The sequence below is a fragment of the Oncorhynchus gorbuscha genome, linkage group LG15 (genome assembly GCF_021184085.1).
Source record: "Oncorhynchus gorbuscha isolate QuinsamMale2020 ecotype Even-year linkage group LG15, OgorEven_v1.0, whole genome shotgun sequence".
Lineage (NCBI taxonomy): Eukaryota > Metazoa > Chordata > Actinopteri > Salmoniformes > Salmonidae > Oncorhynchus > Oncorhynchus gorbuscha.
The window spans coordinates 40,504,579-40,522,646 of record NC_060187.1 but is presented as its reverse complement, the minus strand read 5'-3'; the positions used below and the strand labels follow the sequence as shown (position 1 = coordinate 40,522,646).

Sequence of the window (18,068 nt, the reverse complement as noted above, 5' to 3'; positions counted from 1 at the left end):
ATCTTTCAAGCAATGTGAAAGTGGACAAATCCAAATCAAGGGGATGAAATGGTTCAGCTGCCATGAACTTCAATAAACTCTTTCGGTTACTGGCCAAACACTCTAACCACTAGGCTACCTGCCACCCCTTTGCATATGATCACATGGAATAATAAAGGTCTTACATTCATAAACAGAATTAAGGTCTTAAAAATCTATAAGAAACATTCACTGATCATGCTGAGTGTGTTACTTCCTTGAGTAAGTATGGGTACCGCCCCAGTGACAATCTCTTTCTCTGTGTAGTCTGCCCTGTGTGTGAAAGTGAACTGCAAATGTCAAGCCTGAGGCGATTTACAATCTGACAAGAAATGTCTATGAAAGTGCAAACCCTGTGCCACTGGTAGGGTATAATTCAATTAATCTTTTTTTTAACCATTTGACCTAACTAAAATTAAGAAGTTTAACCCTTCATAGGAAGGACATCATGATATACAGTGCATTCGGACAGTATTCAGACCTTCACTTTTTCCACATTTTGTTATGTTACAGCCTTATTCTAAAATGGATTCAATAAAAAAACGTCACTTAATCTACACACAATACCTCATGACAAGCAAAAACAGGTTTAGGAAATTTTGATAATTTATGAAATATAAAAACCTTATTTACTTAAGTATTCACACCCTTTGCTATGAGACTTGAAAATTGAGCTGAGGTGCATCCTGTTTCAATTAATCATCCTTGAGATGTTTCTACAACTTGATTCACCTGTGGTAAATTCAATTGATTGGACATGATTTGGAAAGGCAATCACCTGTCTACACAAGGTCCCACAGTTGACATTGCATGTCAGAGCAAAAACCAAGCCATGAAGTCGAAGAAATTGTCCGTAGAGCTCCGAGACAGAATTGTGTAGAGGCACAGATCTGGGGAAGAGTACCAAAAAATGTCTGCAGCGTTGAAGGTCCAAGAACACAGTGGCCTCTATCATTCTTAAATGGAAGACATTTGGAAACACCAAGACTCTTCCTAGAGTTGGCCACCCAGGGGAGAAGGGCCTTGGTGAGGGAGGTGACCAAGAACCCGATGGTCACTCTGACAGAGCTCCAGAGTTCCTCTGTGGAGATGGGAGAACCTTCCAGAAGGACAACAATCAGACGGACCAGATGGAAGCCACTCTTCAGTAAAAGGCACAACACAGCCCGCTTGGAGTTTGCCAAAAGGCACCTAAAGGACTCTCAGAACATGAGGAACAAGATTTTCTGGTCTGATGAAACCAAGATTGAACTGTTTGGCCTGAAAGCCAAGCGTCACATCTGGAGGAAACCTGGCACCATCCCCACTGTAAAGGATGGTGGCGGTAGCATCATGCTGTGGGGGTGTTTTTCAGCGGCAGTGACTGGGAGACTAGTCAGGATCGAGGCAAAAGATGAACAGAGCACAGTACAGAGAGATCCTTGATGAAAACCTGCTCCAGGGCGCTCAGGACTTCAGACTGGGACGAAGGTTCACCTTCCAACAGGACAATGACTCTAAGCACACAGCCAAGACAACGCAGGTGTGGCCTATGAAATAAATATTCAAGATACTTGTGATTTCTTGGTTCTTTGAGGTACACTGCATTTTCAGATGACAACAAAAGTATTATGATGAAGTTTGAAATATTTAATATATAAACACTCATTTTGCACAGCGTCACATCCATAATGGAGAATCTTCCTCTCTAAAGTACATATGACAATGTTTATATTTTCATCATTGTTGTCTGTGTGTAGCCAAGCCTAACTTTCAAAATGCCTATTCATATTTTACCCTAATACCCTGACTACACCTTGCGTCGCGTGCGCAAGCTTTGCAAAATAAATCCAGGAATCTATGTTATTCAATTATTGCACCCACACTGCTCATGAGCATCTGCGTTGCCAAGGGCTAAAATAGAAGTCATTCCTATTTCTGATGCAGATCGCGCTGCAAGTCCTGCCTCTCCCATCTCCTCATTGGTTTATAGAAGCAGGTACCCACGTGCCATCTCCTCATTGGTTATACCCACGTGGGTGAATGAAAGACGAACTGTTGCCGGTTGTCATGGTAATACTATGAAAGTTTAGATGCCAATCACCATACCATATAAGTTAAACGATGAAAAACACTGGAAGGAGGTGATGACTAGAAACGATTCGGGTTGACCGTTTTTATGTGTGGATTAATTGTCGGAGTAGAGGACCTTGTGCATTTCAGGTAAAACAACAACCTAATGTTTATACCCCAGGATAAATTAGCTAGCAACAGCAAGCTAGCTAAATAGGACAAATTAGATAGCAAGTGCAAGCTAAATTGCCATAAATGTTTAATGTTTTCGACCTGTCCCCAAATTAATGTCAATGGTTCAGAGTTTGTTTTGATATTTTAAGCTGAGTGTCATGATCACGTTGGGTGTAGGGGGACAAAATATGCACGATGACGCACGCCGGTTTGGGTTCCGTGTAAGACTGAGATTCACAGACTTTTGATGATGTGTCTATTCTCCCAAAAATGCAACAAATACAAATTCTACAAATACACAGAACTGATATTGCAGGCAAAAAAATATTTTCTGTGAGTATAACAGAACTGATATTGCAGGCGAAATCCTGAGAAAAATCCAATCAGGAAGTTACTTTTATTTTGAAACCCCTGTCTTTCGATGCATCCCTATTGCCCATTGAAAGGGATATCAACCAGATTCCTTTTTCTGTGGCTTCCCTAAGGTGTCTACAGCGTTTAGACGTAGTTTCAGACCTTTATTTTGAAGAATGAGCGTAAACGATTACATTGCGTAAGTGGCCAGCTGAGGGCTCTCAGAGTGATTCTTGCATAAAAGACAGAAGTAGTCATTTTTCCTCCCGCTCCTACTGAAAATCCAATTGTCCCGGTTGATGATATCGAACAGATATTTGAAAAACACCTTGAGGATTGATTATAAAAAACGTTTGCCATGTTTCTGTCGATTTTATGGCGTTGTTGTGACCGTGGATTTCTCAACATAACGTGACAAACAAACGGAGGAATTTTGGGTATAAAAATCATCTTTATGGAACAAAAGGAACATTTGCTGTCTAACTCTCTGGATGAGCATGCTAAATAACAAAAGATGTTTAGCACTATGCAGTTTCACTGTGCCATCGGGAGGATTTCTAGAGACATATTTTTTCATTTTGTCTGCAAATGTCTAATTAGTCCTAGTCTGTCTGCCAATTCTTTCTCGTCATTGAAAACAGATGTCGGTGGGCGAAGATCAAAGGTAAACGGTTCATTTGATTGCTTTTCTGATTTTCGTGACAAAGCTTCCTGCTGCTAGCTGGACATAATGCTATGCTAGGCTATCGATACGCTTGTCTTGCTTTGGCTGTAAAGCATAATTTCAAAATCTGAGATGACATGATGATTAACAAACTTGTCCAGGTTCCATTTCGTAACTTACTCGCAATGTAATGTCGCCTGACAAGTCTACAATCACTTTTTAATGCTGATAGTTGATTTCTCTCTTTTGTGACTGGCTTTGCTTTAGCATTTTTAAGCAGTGGTAAATTAATCCTCTTGTTGTTATGATGGATGGAAGTGTTCCCATCCACAACGACTTCCTTGGGCTATTTTTTTATATTGAGAAGTGCCTAGTTAATCAATGGTGCGGTCAGAGGTAATGACATTTTTGCTTGCACATTGAGTGTATCCAAAACTAGAAGCTCTGGACATTTATCTACAGTAGGAATGGGCTCCCCATGCTTGAGATTGTGTTGCACAAGCTGGCCACTTATTTTTTGAATGCTTGCTGGTGTGATGGGATTCAAAATCAACCAGTAGTTTGGCCAGCTCAAGTCCAGCAGTGGGGTTCTCGGTTAGATCAACATTTTCTCTCAGCTCCATGGCAAAATGTGTAGAATTGCAGGAAATTAACATTAAAACTGCAAAAGTGTATCTTGGCTCCATGGACAATTGCAGAAAATTGGCTTAAAAATTATGAAATTGCTACAAAAAACTAAACAAGTGAGGCCTTTAAAATGTTCTAACATTATGCTGTGCAGACAGCGCCCATTGCCGCGCCCTGTCACACGCACCACTTAAGCCCCTTTTTGATCCAGAAAAAACATGACATTTCAATTGAGATTTCACAAAGGTTATTGTTGTAACCTCGGGCAAAATTTTGCTGGGAAGCCCAATTCCCCATTTAATCACTGGTGAAATCCCCTCGCAGTGATCTCAAACCGTTTCTAATACACAATGAAAGTAATTAAACACAGACTACCCCTTGCTAATCAGGAAACTATTGGGTATGTTGTGGAGGACTGTAGGATCGGGCAGTATCCAGACTTTCATATCGTCATACCGTCCTTCTCACATCTCGGAATATACAGTATTATTGGCCTGGTCCACAACATTGCACCAAAAACGCAAAAAAAAAGCCCATTGGGCGTCTATTTAAATCAAATCGTTATTGGTCACATACACATGGTTAGCAGATGTTAATGCAAGTGTAGCGAAATGCTTGTGCTTCTAGTTCCGACCTTGCAGTAATATCTAACAAGTAATCTAACAATTCCACAACAACTACCTTATACACACACAAGTGTAAAGGAATGATTAAGAATATGTACATATAAATATATGGATGAGTGATGGCATAGGCAAGATGCAGTAGATGATATAGAGTACAGTATATACATATGAGATGAGTAATGTAGGGTATGTAAACATTATATGAAGTGGCATTGTTTAAGTGACTAGTGATATTTATTTCATCAAATTATTAATTATTAAAGTGGCTAGAGATTGAGTCTGTATGTTGGCAGAAGCCACTCAATGTTAGTGGTGACTGTTTAACAGTCTGATGGCCTTGAGATAGAAGCTGTTTTTCAGTCTCTCTGTCCCAGCTTTGATGCACCTGTACTGGCCTTCTGGATGATAGCAGGGTGTACACGCAGTGGCTCGGGTGGTTGTTGTCCTTGATGTCTAATTTGGCCTTCCTGTGACGGGTGGTGTAGGTGTCCTGGAGGGCAGGTAGTTTGCCCCCGGTGATGCGTTGTGCAGACCTCACTACCCTCTGGAGAGCCTTACAGTTGTGGGCGGTGCAGTTACCGTACCAGGCGGTGATACAGCCCGACAGGATGCTCTCGATTGTGCATCTGTAAAAGTTTGAGTGTTTTTGGTGACAAGCCAAATTTCTACAGCCTCCTGATGTTGAAGAGGTGCTCTTGTGCCTTCTTCACCACGCTGTCTGTGTGGGTGGACAAATTCAGTTCGTCCGTGATGTATACGCAGAGGAACTTAAAACTTTCAACCTTCTCCACTACTGTCCCGTCGATGTGGATATGGGGGTGCTCCCTCTGCTGTTTCCTGAATTCCACGATCATCTCTTTAGTTTTGTTGACGTGGAGTGTGAGGTTATATTCCTGACACCACACTCCGCGGGCTATAACCTCCTCCCTGTAGGCCATCTCATCGTTGTTGGTAATCAAGTCTACCAATGTAGTGTCATCTGCAAACTTGATTGAGTTGGAGGCATGCATGGCCACGCAGTCATGGGTGAGAGGGCTGAGAACACCCTTGTGGGGCCCCAGTGTTGAGGATCAGCGGGCTGGAGATGTTGTTTCCTACCCTCACCACCTGGGAGCGGCCCGTCAGAAAGTCCAGGATCCAGTTGCACAGGGCGGGGTCTAGACCCAGTCTCTCGAGCTTAATGACGAGTTTGGAGGGTACTATGGTGTTAAATGCTGAGCTGTAATCGATGAACAGCATTCTTACATAGGTATTCCTCTTGTCCAGATGTTTTAGGGCAGTGTGCAGTGTGGTAGCTTTCATGGGAACAGGAACAATGGTGGCCCTCTTGAAGCATGTGGGAACAGCAGACTGGGATAGGGATTGATTGAATATGTCGTAAACACACCAGCCAGCTGTTGTGCTATTTACAAACAAACACATGACCGTCTCAACTGTTCTGGGGAACAACAGTAAGGTTCATAATGTAAAATAATGTGACAGTTGAAATGAAGAACGCTTTCTGCATTATCTCCTAATTATCTCCTAACTTCCGGCGCCGACAGAGATGGCCGCCTCGCTTCGCGTTCCTAGGAAACTATGCAGTTTTTTGTTTTTTTACGTGTTATTTCTTACATTAGTACCCCAGGTCATCTTAGGTTTCATTACATACAGTCGATAAGAACTACTGAATATAAGATCAGCGTCAACCCACCATCAGTACGACCAAGAATATGTTTTTCGCGACGTGGATCCTGTGTTCTGCCTTTCAAACAGGACAACGGAATGGATCCCATGCAGCGACCCAAAAAAACGACTCCGAAAAAGAGGGAAACGAGGCGGTCTTCTGGTCAGACTCCGGAGACGGGCACATCGTGCACCACTCCCTAGCATTCTTCTCGCCAATGTCCAATCTCTGGACAAAAGGTTGATGAAATCCGAGCAAGGGTAGCATTCCAGAGGGACATCAGAGACTGTAACGTTCTTTGCTTCACGGAAACATGGCTCACTGGAGAGACGCTATCCGAGGCGGTGCAGCCAGCGGGTTTCGCCACGCATCGCGCCGACAGAAACAAACATCTTTCTGGTAAGAAGAGGGGCGGGGGCGTATGCCTTATGGCTAACGAGACATGGTGTGATGAAAGAAACATACAGGAACTCAAATCCTTCTGTTCACCTGATTTAGAATTGCTCACAATCAAATGTAGACCGCATTATCTACCAAGAGAATTATCTTCGATTATAATCACAGCCGTATATATCCCCCCCAAGCAGACACATCGATGGCTCTGAACAAACTTTATTTGACTCTTTGCAAACTGGAATCCATTTATCCGGAGGCTGCATTCATTGTAGCTGGGGATTTTAACAAGGCTAATCTGAAAACAAGACTCCCTAAATTTTACCAGCATATCGATTGCGCAACCAGGGATGGAAAAACCTTGGATCATTGTTACTCTAACTTCCGCGACGCATATAAGGCCCTGCCCCGCCCCCCTTTCGGAAAAGCTGACCACGACTCCATTTTGTTGATCCCTGCCTACAGACAGAAACTAAAACAAGAGGCTCCCACGCTGAGGTCTGTCCAACGCTGGTCCGACCAAGCTGACTCCACACTCCAAGACTGCTTCCATCACGTGGACTGGGATATGTTTCGTATTGCGTCAGATAACAATATTGACGAATACGCTGATTCGGTGTGCGAGTTCATTAGAACGTGCTTTGAAGATGTCATTCCCATAGCAACGATTAAAACATTCCCTAACCAGAAACCCTGGATTGATGGCAGCATTCGCGTGAAACTGAAAGCGCGAACCACTGCTTTTAATCATGGCAAGGTGACTGGTAACATGACCGAATACAAACAGTGCAGCTATTCCCTCCGCAAGGCTATCAAACAAGCTAAGCATCAGTACAGAGACAAAGTAGAATCTCAATTCAACGGCTCAGACACAAGAGGCATGTGGCAGGGTCTACAGTCAATCACGGACGACAAGAAGAAATCCAACCCAGTCACGGACCAGGATGTCTTGCTCCCAGGCAGACTAAATAACTTTTTTGCCCGCTTTGAGGACAATACAGTGCCACTGACGCGGCCGGCAACGAAAACATGCAGACTCTCCTTCACTGCAGCCGAGGTGAGTAAGACATTTAAATGTGTTAACCCTCGCAAGGCTGCAGGCCCAGACGGCATCCCCAGCCGCGCCCTAAGAGCATGCGCAGACCAGCTGGCCGGTGTGTTTACGGACATATTCAATCAATCCCTATACCAGTCTGCTGTTCCCACATGCTTCAAGAGGGCCACCATTGTTCCTGTTCCCAAGAAAGCTTAGGTAAGTGAGCTAAACGACTACCGCCCCGTAGCACTCACTTCCGTCATCATGAACTTAATTGAGGAAAATAAGAACAATCCAAAATTCCTTTTTGATACTGTGGCAAAGCTAACTAAAAAGCATCATTCCCCAAGAGAGGATGACTTTCACTTTAGCAGTGATAAATTCATGAACTTCTTTGAGGAAAAGATTATGATTATTAGAAAGCAAATTACGGACTCCTCTTTAAACCTGCGTATTCCTCCAAACCTCAGTTGTCCTGAGTCTGCACAACTCTGCCAGGACCTAGGATCAAGAGAGACACTCAAGTGTTTTAGTACTATATCTCTTGACACAATGATGAAAATAATCATGGCCTCTAAACCTTCAAGCTGTATACTGGACCCTATTCCAACTAAACTACTGAAAGAGCTGCTTCCTGTGCTTGGCCCTCCTATGTTGAACATAATAAACGGCTCTCTATCCACCGGATGTGTACCAAACTCACTAAAAGTGGCAGTAATAAAGCCTCTCTTGAAAAAGCCAAACCTTGACCCAGAAAATATAAAAAACTATCGGCCTATATCGAATCTTCCATTCCTCTCAAAAATTTTAGAGAAGGCTGTTGCACAGCAACTCACTGCCTTCCTGAAGACAAACAATGTATACGAAATGCTTCAGTCTGGTTTTAGACCCCATCATAGCACTGAGACGGCACTTGTGAAGGTGGTAAATGGCATTTTAATGGCATCGGACCGAGGCTCTGCATCTGTCCTCGTGCTCCTAGACCTTAGTGCTGCTTTTGATACCATCGATCACCACATTCTTTTGGAGAGATTGGAAACCCAAATTGGTCTACACGGACATGTTCTGGCCTGGTTTAGATCTTATCTGTCGGAAAGATATCAGTTTGTCTCTGTGAATGGTTTGTCCTCTGACAAATCAACTGTAAATTTCGGTGTTCCTCAAGGTTCTGTTTTAGGACCACTATTGTTTTCACTATATATTTTACCTCTTGGGGATGTTATTTGAAAACATAATGTAAACTTTCACTGCTATGCGGATGACACACAGCTGTACATTTCAATGAAACATGGTGAAGCCCCAAAATTGCCCTCGCTAGAAGCATGTGTTTCAGACATAAGGAAGTGGATGGCTGCAAACTTTCTTCTATTAAACTCGGACAAAACAGAGATGCTTGTTCTAGGTCCCAAGAAAGAAAGAGATCTTCTGTTGAATCTGACAATTAATCTTAATGGTTGTACAGTCGTCTCAAATAAAACTGTGAAGGACCTCGGCGTTACTCTGGACCCTGATCTCTCTTTTGAAGAACATATCAAGACCATTTCGAGGACAGCTTTTTTCCATCTCGTAACATTGCAAAAATCAGAAACTTTCTGTCCAAAAATGATGCAGAAAAATTAATCCATGCTTTTGTCACTTCTAGGTTAGACTACTGCAATGCTCTATTTTCCGGCTACCCGGATAAAGCACTAAATAAACTTCAGTTAGTGCTAAATACGGCTGCTAGAATCCTGACTAGAACCAAAAAAATTGATCATATTACTCCAGTGCTAGCCTCTCTACACTGGCTTCCTGTCAAAGCAAGAGCTGATTTCAAGGTTTTACTGCAAACCTACAAAGCATTACATGGGCTTGCTCCTACCTACCTCTCTCTCTACATACCTACACGTACGCTACGGTCACAAGACGCAGGCCTCCTAATTGTCCCTAGAATTTCTAAGCAAACAGCTGGAGGCAGGGCTTTCTCCTATAGAGCTCCATTTTTATGGAACGGTCTGCCTACCCATGTCAGAGACGCAAACTCGGTCTCAACCTTTAAGTCTTTACTGAAGACTCATCTCTTCAGTGGGTCATATGATTGAGTGTAGTCTGGCCCAGGAGTGGGAAGGTGAACGGAAAGGCTCTGGAGCAACGAACCGCCCTTGCTGTCTCTGCCTGGCCGGTTCCCCTCTTTCCACTGGGATTCTCTGCCTCTAACCCTGTTACGGGGGCTGAGTCACTGGCTTGATGGGGCTCTCTCATGCCGTCCCTGGGGGGGGTGCGTCACCTGGGTGGGTTGATTCACTGTTGTGGTCAGCCTGTCTGGGTTGGCACCCCCCCCCCTTGGGTTGTGCTGTGGCGGAGATCTTTGTGGGCTATACTCGGCCTTGTCTCAGGATGGTAAGTTGGTGGTTGAAGATATCCCTCTAGTGGTTTTTTTATTTTTTTATTTCACCTTTATTTAACCAGGTAGGCTAGTTGAGAACAAGTTCTCATTTGCAACTGCGACCTGGCCAAGATAAAGCATAGCAGTGTGAACAGACAACACAGAGTTACACATGGAATAAACAATTAACAAGTCAATAACACAGTAGAAAAAATGGGCAGTCTATATACAATGTGTGCAAAAGGCATGAGGAGGTAGGCGAATAATAAAATTTTGCAGATTAACACTGGAGTGATAAATGATCAGATGGTCATGTACAGGTAGAGATATTGGTGTGAAAAAGAGCAGAAAATAAATAAATAAAAACAGTATAAAAACAGTATGGGAATGAGGTAGGTGAAAATGGGTGGGCTATTTTCCTATAGACTATGTACAGCTGCAGCGATCGGTTAGCTGCTCGGATAGCTGATGTTTGAAGTTGGTGAGGGAGATAAAAGTCTCCAACTTCAGCGATTTTTGCAATTCGTTCCAGTCACAGGCAGCAGAGTACTGGAACGAAAGGCGGCCAAATGATGTGTTGGCTTTAGGGATGATCAGTGAGATACACCTGCTGGAGCGCGTGCTACGGATGGGTGTTGCCATCGTGACCAGTGAACTGAGATAAGGCGGAGCTTTACCTAGCATGGACTTGTAGATGACCTGGAGCCAGTGGGTCTGGCGACGAATATGTAGTGAGGGCCAGCCGACTAGAGCATACAAGTCGCAGTGGTGGGTGGTATAAGGTGCTTTAGTGACAAAACGGATGGCACTGTGATAGACTGCATCCAGTTTGCTGAGTAGAGTGTTGGAAGCCATTTTGTAGATGACATCGCCAAAGTCGAGAATCGGTAGGATAGTCAGTTTTACTAGGGTAAGCTTGGCAGCGTGAGTGAAGGAGGCTTTGTTGCGGAATAGAAAGCAGACTCTTGATTTGATTTTCGATTGGAGATGTTTGATGTGGGTCTGGAAGGAGAGTTTGCAGTCTAGCCAGACACCTAGGTACTTATAGATGTCCACATATTCAAGGTCGGAACCATCCAGGGTGGTGATGCTAGTCGGGCATGCGGGTGCAGGCAGCGATCGGTTGAAAAGCATGCATTTGGTTTTACTCGCATTTAAGAGCAGTTGGAGGCCACGGAAGGAGTGCTGTATGGCATTGAAGCTCGTTTGGAGGTTAGATAGCACAGTGTCCAATGACGGGCCGAAAGTATATAGAATGGTGTCGTCTGCGTAGAGGTGGATCAGGGAATCGCCCGCAGCAAGAGCAACATCATTGATATATACAGAGAAAAGAGTCGGCCCGAGAATTGAACCCTGTGGCACCCCCATAGAGACTGCCAGAGGACCGGACAGCATGCCCTCCGATTTGACACACTGGTGTGGGGGCTGTGCTTTGGCAAAGTGGGTGGGGTTATATCCTTCCTGTTTGGCCCTGTCCGGGGGTGTCCTCGGATGGGGCCACAGTGTCTCCTGACCCCTCCTGTCTCAGCCTCCAGTATTTATGCTGCAGTAGTTTATGTGTCGGGGGGCTAGGGTCAGTTTGTTATATCTGGAGTACTTCTCCTGTCCTATTCGGTGTCCTGTGTGAATCTAAGTGTGCGTTCTCTAATTCTCCCCTTCTCTCTTTCTTTCTCTCTCTCGGAGGACCTGAGCCCTAGGACCATGCCCCAGGACTACCTGACATGATGACTCCTTGCTGTCCCCAGTCCACCTGGCCATGCTGCTGCTCCAGTTAACTGGCCTGGGCCCTAGGACCATGTCCCAGGACTACCTGACATGATGACTCCTTGCTGTCCCCAGTCCACCTGGCCATGCTGCTGCTCCAGTTTCAACTGTTCTGCCTTACTATTATTCAACCATGCTGGTCATTTATGAACATTTGAACATCTTGGCCACGTTCTGTTATAATCTCCACCCGGCACAGCCAGAAGAGGACTGGCCACCCCACATATGCTCTCTCTAATTCTCTCTTTCTTTCTCTCTCTCGGAGGACCTGAGCCCTAGGACCGTGCCCCAGGACTACCTGACATGATGGCTCCTTGCTGTCCCCAGTCCACCTGACTGTGCTGCTGCTCCAGTTTCAACTGTTCTGCCTTATTATTATTCGACCATGCTGGTCATTTATGAACATTTGAACATCTTGGTCATGTTCTATTATAATCTCTACCCGGCACAGCCAGAAGAGGACTGGCCACCCCACATAGCCTGGTTCCTCTCTAGGTTTCTTCCTAGGTTTTGGCCTTTCTAGGGAGTTTTTCCTATCCACCGTGCTTTTACACCTGCATTGTTTGCTGTTTGGGGTTTTAGGCTGGGTTTCTGTACAGCACTTTGAGATATCAGCTGATGTACGAAGGGCTATATAAATAAATTTGATTTGATTTGATGAAGTGCTTTGAGAGACTAGTCAAGGACCATATCACCTCCACCCTACCTGACACCCTAAACCCACTCCAATTTGCTTACCGCCCAAATAGGTCCACAGACGATGCAATCTCAACCACACTGCACACTGCCCTAACCCATCTGGACAAGAGGAATACCTATGTGAGAATGCTGTTCATCGACTACAGCTCGGCATTCAACACCATAGTACCCTCCAAGCTCATTATTAAGCTCGAGACCCTGGGTCTCGACCCCGTCCTGTGCAACTGGGTACTGGACTTCCTGACGGGCCGCCCCCAGGTGGTGAGGGTAGGCAACAACATCTCCACCCCGCTGATCCTCAACACTGGGGCCCCACAAGGGTGCGTTCTGAGCCCTCTCCTGTACTCCCTGTTCACCCACGACTGCGTAGCCACGCACGCCTCCAACTCAATCATCAAGTTTGCGGACGACACAACAGTGGTAGGCTTGATTACCAACAACGACGAGACGGCCTACAGGGAGGAGGTGAGGGCCCTCGGAGTGTGGTGTCAGGAAAATAACCTCACACTCAACGTCAACAAAACTAAGAAGATGATTGTGGACTTCAGGAAACAGCAGAGGGAACACCCCCCTATCCACATCGATGGAACAGTAGTGGAGAGGGTAGCAAGTTTTAAGTTCCTCGGCATACACATCACAGACAAACTGAATTGGTCCACTCACACAGACAGCATCGTGTAGAAGGTGCAGCAGCGCCTCTTCAACTGCAGGAGGCTGAAGAAATTCGGCTGGTCACCAAAAACACTCACAAACTTCTACAGATGCACAATCGAGAGCATCCTGGCGGGCTGTATCACCGCCTGGTACGGCAACTGCTCCGCCCTCAACCGTAAGGCTCTCCAGAGGGCAGTGAGGTCTGCACAACGCATCACCGGGGAAAACTACCTGCCCTCCAGGACACCTACACCACCCGATGTTACAGGAAGGCCATAAAGATCATCAAGGACATCAACCACCCGAGCCACTGCCTGTTCACCCCGCTATCATCCAGAAGGCGAGGTCAGTACAGGTGCATCAAAGCTGGGACCGAGAGACTGAAAAACAGCATCTATCTCAAGGCCATCAGACTGTTAAACAGCCACCACTAACATTGAGTGGCCGCTGCCAACACACTGACACAACTCCAGCCACTTTAATAATGGGAATTGATGGGAAATTATGTAAATATATCACTAGCCACTTTAAACAATGCTACCTTATATAATGTTACTTACCCTACATTATTCATCTCATATGCATACGTATATACTGTACTCTATATCATCGACTGCATCCTTGTGTAATACATGTATCACTAGCCACTTTAACTATGCCACTTTGTTTACATACTCATCTCATATGTATATACTGTACTCGATACCATCTACTGTATCTTGCCTATGCTGCTCTGTACCATCACTCATTCATGTATCCTTATGTACATATTCTTTATCCCCTTACACTGTGTATAAGACAGTAGTTTTGGAATTGTTAGTTAGATTACTTGTTGGTTATTACTGCATTGTCGGAACTAGAAGCACAAGCATTTCGCTACACTCGCATTAATATCTGCTAACCATGTGTATGTGACAAATAAAATTTGATTTGATTATAACGTATTGCACAGGTTGACTGCAGGTATTTACTTTAAAAAGTATCTACAACTTCAAAAAAAATTGTTAACGGTATTGAAAAATCATCCCGTGGCTATTTCCAAATACCCAGTATATATGGTATACCGCCCAAGCCTAGTGGACTGTCATTACAATTGCTTCACCGGAACCTGGTAAAACAAAATGTAGTGTAGCTAGCCAATGAATGGCGCAGAATTCACTATCAACATGTTGTCAAAGCTATAACCAACCACTTTTGGAGCTAACTAGTGCTGACAAATGATATACTGATGTCAACAGCAGATGGGAGTTATATTAATGACATGGCTAACTGAGCTAACTAACATTTCAGGAAAACAAGTTATATTAAGTGGCTAGCTAACTAGCGTTAGCAACATTTTGGTCAATGAGACAGAGCTAGCTAACCAACTGAACTAGCAAACAATATAACAAAAGTATAATTTCAGATTTAAAAACAATACTCTGCATTTCAAGAATCACAGTTGCAAGTATCCCTGGGGGACTTTAAAATGCGTTGTTGTATTTCAATAGTTAGGTAGGTAAATTCTCCCTGACTATCTAGCTTTTATTTTGGTGATTGTTAGTTCTCAAAGATTATATTATTTAAAAATACATAGCTCTATGAGGTAAATTCTCCCTGACTACCTAGTTTTTATTTTGGTGATTGTTAGTTCTCAAAGATTATATTATTTTAAAATGCATAGCTCTATCTTTCCTACATACATTAGAATTGGTTTTAGTTGTTTAAGTTTATACTGAAAGTGTTTTCCATTCTGATTTTTTTTAACACTGAACTTCAATGACAGAAAAACCCTGCAAACTTAATAACATGGTGTTTTAACCTTTTAAAAGACATTTGTTGAGGTGTTTCATGTAATAGTTCAACAAATTTCTAGTGGCTTACAGGTTGATTTCTGGTGGTTGCTTATGAAATATAATACCTGGCATGTTTTATTATATATGGCAACAATAATTCAAAATCACCTTGCCAAAGTCCGTATTGGCAGCCAAATTGGATTATGTAAATACATATTAGGGCTGCCACGCCCTCATTTTTGGGCACCCCTTCTAATATCAATTAATAGATTGCAAAGAGCATCTGTATTTCACTTTTTGAGCTGCCCCGGACTATCAGACCTGATTAGTTTTATGACAAAACATACAAATCAAATGTCTCATGATTCAGTAGCTCTCTACATCTTGTGCGATTGATTCAGGTGGAGCAGTAAGAAAAGCAGGATCAGGCAGACAAGTATTTCATCCTGTACTAGATAAGACAAATAGGAGGGGAAAGCCAAATAAAATATAATTTTTAAGATTAATTTCCAAGATAGTAGCTAGCTAAATAATGCCGGTCCTATTTTACACACTACATGGCAGCAGCACTGGTATGCTTCTTCATCAAGCCTATGGAGGCTTGCTTCCTCTAACCGTCCACGCTAACCACGATCCGGAGCCCCCCGGTTTGGCAGCAATACAAGCGGTGAAATGTCCAAGCTAAAACCATTGAAAAATTACTTATTACTTATGCAGTTAAACTAACGTGCTATTTGGTGGGTTAGTTTGTTAGTAACTGTTATCTCAATGACAGCCGGCCTAATCTGATAGCTAGCTGAGTCAGTGTGGCTAACAGTTAGCTTCCGTTCCATACATGGTTTATTGGCTAGCTATGTTAACGTTACCTGGCTAAAAGTAGATGAATCACCGCCACGGCTGTAACTGCATCAATATAGCTAATACAATGCCGGTTATAGATATTATCAATACAAATAAATGCTTACCCATGTCACTGTCCCTTCCGTAGCTAATTCCAATGACAGTGTCCGCATCCTCTGATGCTGTAGCCCCGGATAACGGTCTCGCCTCTGACAGCCCAACTGCTCCCTCGGCTGCTGCTTCCATTCAGACTCCCGGAGAAAGGGCGAGCCCTCCAAATGAAAGACCAACAGCGATGGCGCGACTCGGCGAAACCAAACGGTTGTTATTCGACGTCCTACAGCTAAACCATACGATGATATTAAAAAATAAATGTCGGGTGATATCCGTTATGGCCTAGGGCCAGGCATCTGTGCGGTGGTTATCAGCGCGTCGGCGGCACAAATCCTCTCAGTTCGACTGCACTTGCTGCTGTAGAGACACGGGTTTACCCTTTTCCGTCTGCCTCAGACTGATTTTTGAGGAACTGCTGCTTTCCATTGGCTTGGGTTGTCACTAGTTACCATAGCCGCAAAGTCAAAATTAGCTATAAAAATTGATGACAAAGGGTTTTTTGGTCTTCATTTAAGGGTACGGTTATCGACATAAGGTTAACAAGTGTGATAAGGATTACAGTTGAAGTCGGAAGTTTACATGCACCTTAGCCAAATACATTTAAACTCAGTTTTTCACAATTACTGACGTTTAAGCAAAGTACTTAAATGTAAATGTAAAACATCAGTTTTAGGTAAATTAAGATCACCACTTTATTTTAAGAATGTGAAACGTCATAATAATAGTAGAGATAATGATTTATTTCAGCTTTTATTTATTTCATCACATTCCCAGTGGGTCAGAAGTATACATATACTCAATTAGTATTTGGTAGCATTGCCTTTAAATTGTTGAACTTGGGTCAAACGTTTTGGGTAGCCTTCCACAAGCTTCCCACAATAAGTTGGGTGAACTTTGGTCCATTCCTCCTGACAGAGCTGGTGGAACTGAGTCGGGTTTTTAGGCCTCCTTGCTCACACACGCTTTTCAGTTCTTGACCACACATTTTCTATAGGATTGAGGTCAGGGCTTTGTGATGGTCACTCCAATACCTTGACTTCGTTGTCTTTAAGCCATTTTGCCACAACTTTGAAAGTATGCTTGGGGTCATTGTCCATTTGGAAGACCCGTTTACGACAAAGCTTTAACTTCCTGACTGATTTCTTGAGATGTTGCTTCAACATATCCACGTAATTTTCCTCCCTCACGATGCCATCTAATTTGTGAAATGCACCAGTCCCTCCTGCAGCAAAGCACCCCCACAACATGATGCTGTCACCCCCGTGCTTCTCGGTTGGGATGGTGTTCTTCTGCTTACAAGCCTCCCCTTTATCCTCCAAACATTACGATGGTCATTATGGCCAAACAGTTCTATTTTTGTTTCATCAGACCAGAGGACATTTCTCCAAAAAGTACGATCTTTGTCCCAATGTGCAGGTGCAAACCATAATCTGGCTTTTTTATACGGTTTTGGAGCAGTGGCTTCTTTCTTGCTGATCGGCCTTTCAGGTTATGTCGATATAGGACTCATTTTACTGTGGATATAGACACTTTTGGCCCTGTTTCCTCCAGCATCTTCACAAGGTCCTTTGCTGTTGTTCTGGGATTTATTTGCACTTTTTGCACCAAAGTACGTTCATCTCAAGGAGACAGAGCCTGTCTCATTCCTGAGCGGTATGATGGTTTCGTGGTCCCATGGTGTTTATACTTGCGTACTATTGTTTGTACAGACGAACATGGTACCTCAAGTGATTGGTCCCAAGGATGAACCAGCCTTGTGGAGGTCTACAATTGTTTTTCTGAGGTCTTGGCTGATTTCTTTTGATGTTCCCATGATGTCAAGCAAAGAGGCACTGAGTTTGAAGGTAGGCATTGAAATACATCCACAGGTACACCTCCAATTGACTCAAAGGATGTCAATTAGCCATTCAGAAGTTTCTAAAGCCATGACATCATTTTCTGGAATTTTCCAAGTAGTTTAAAGGCACAGTCAGCTTAATGTATGTAAACTTCTGACCCACTGGAATTGTGATACAGTGAATTATAAGTGAAATAATCGGTCTGTAGACAATTGTTGGAAAAATTACTTGTGTCATGCACAAAGTAGATATCCTAACTGACTTGCCAAAACTATAGTTTGTTAACAAGACATTTGTGGAGTGGTTGAAAAACAAGTTTTAATGACTCCAACCTAAGTGTATGTAAACTTCCGACTTCAACTGTAGGTTTAAAATGACTTAGCTGTACACTAAATGAAAATGCCTACAA

General features: G+C 43.5%; 1 protein-coding gene across 3 annotated transcripts in view; it reads right to left on the bottom strand.

Annotated features, from left to right (window-relative positions):
- The window catches only part of LOC123997117 (phosphatidylinositol 4-phosphate 5-kinase type-1 gamma-like), an 82,763-nt gene extending 66,528 nt beyond the window's left edge, over window positions 1–16,235 (bottom strand). For all 3 annotated transcript variants that reach the window (XR_006832093.1, XM_046301183.1, XM_046301184.1), the window contains exon 1: window positions 15,833–16,235. Coding sequence is in view for 2 of the 3 variants with exons in the window: in XM_046301183.1 (XP_046157139.1) it covers window positions 15,833–15,953 (121 nt within the window). In the remaining variant the exon portion in view is untranslated. The remainder of the gene's footprint in view (window positions 1–15,832) is intronic.
- Between the last annotated feature and the right edge of the window lie 1,833 nt (window positions 16,236–18,068).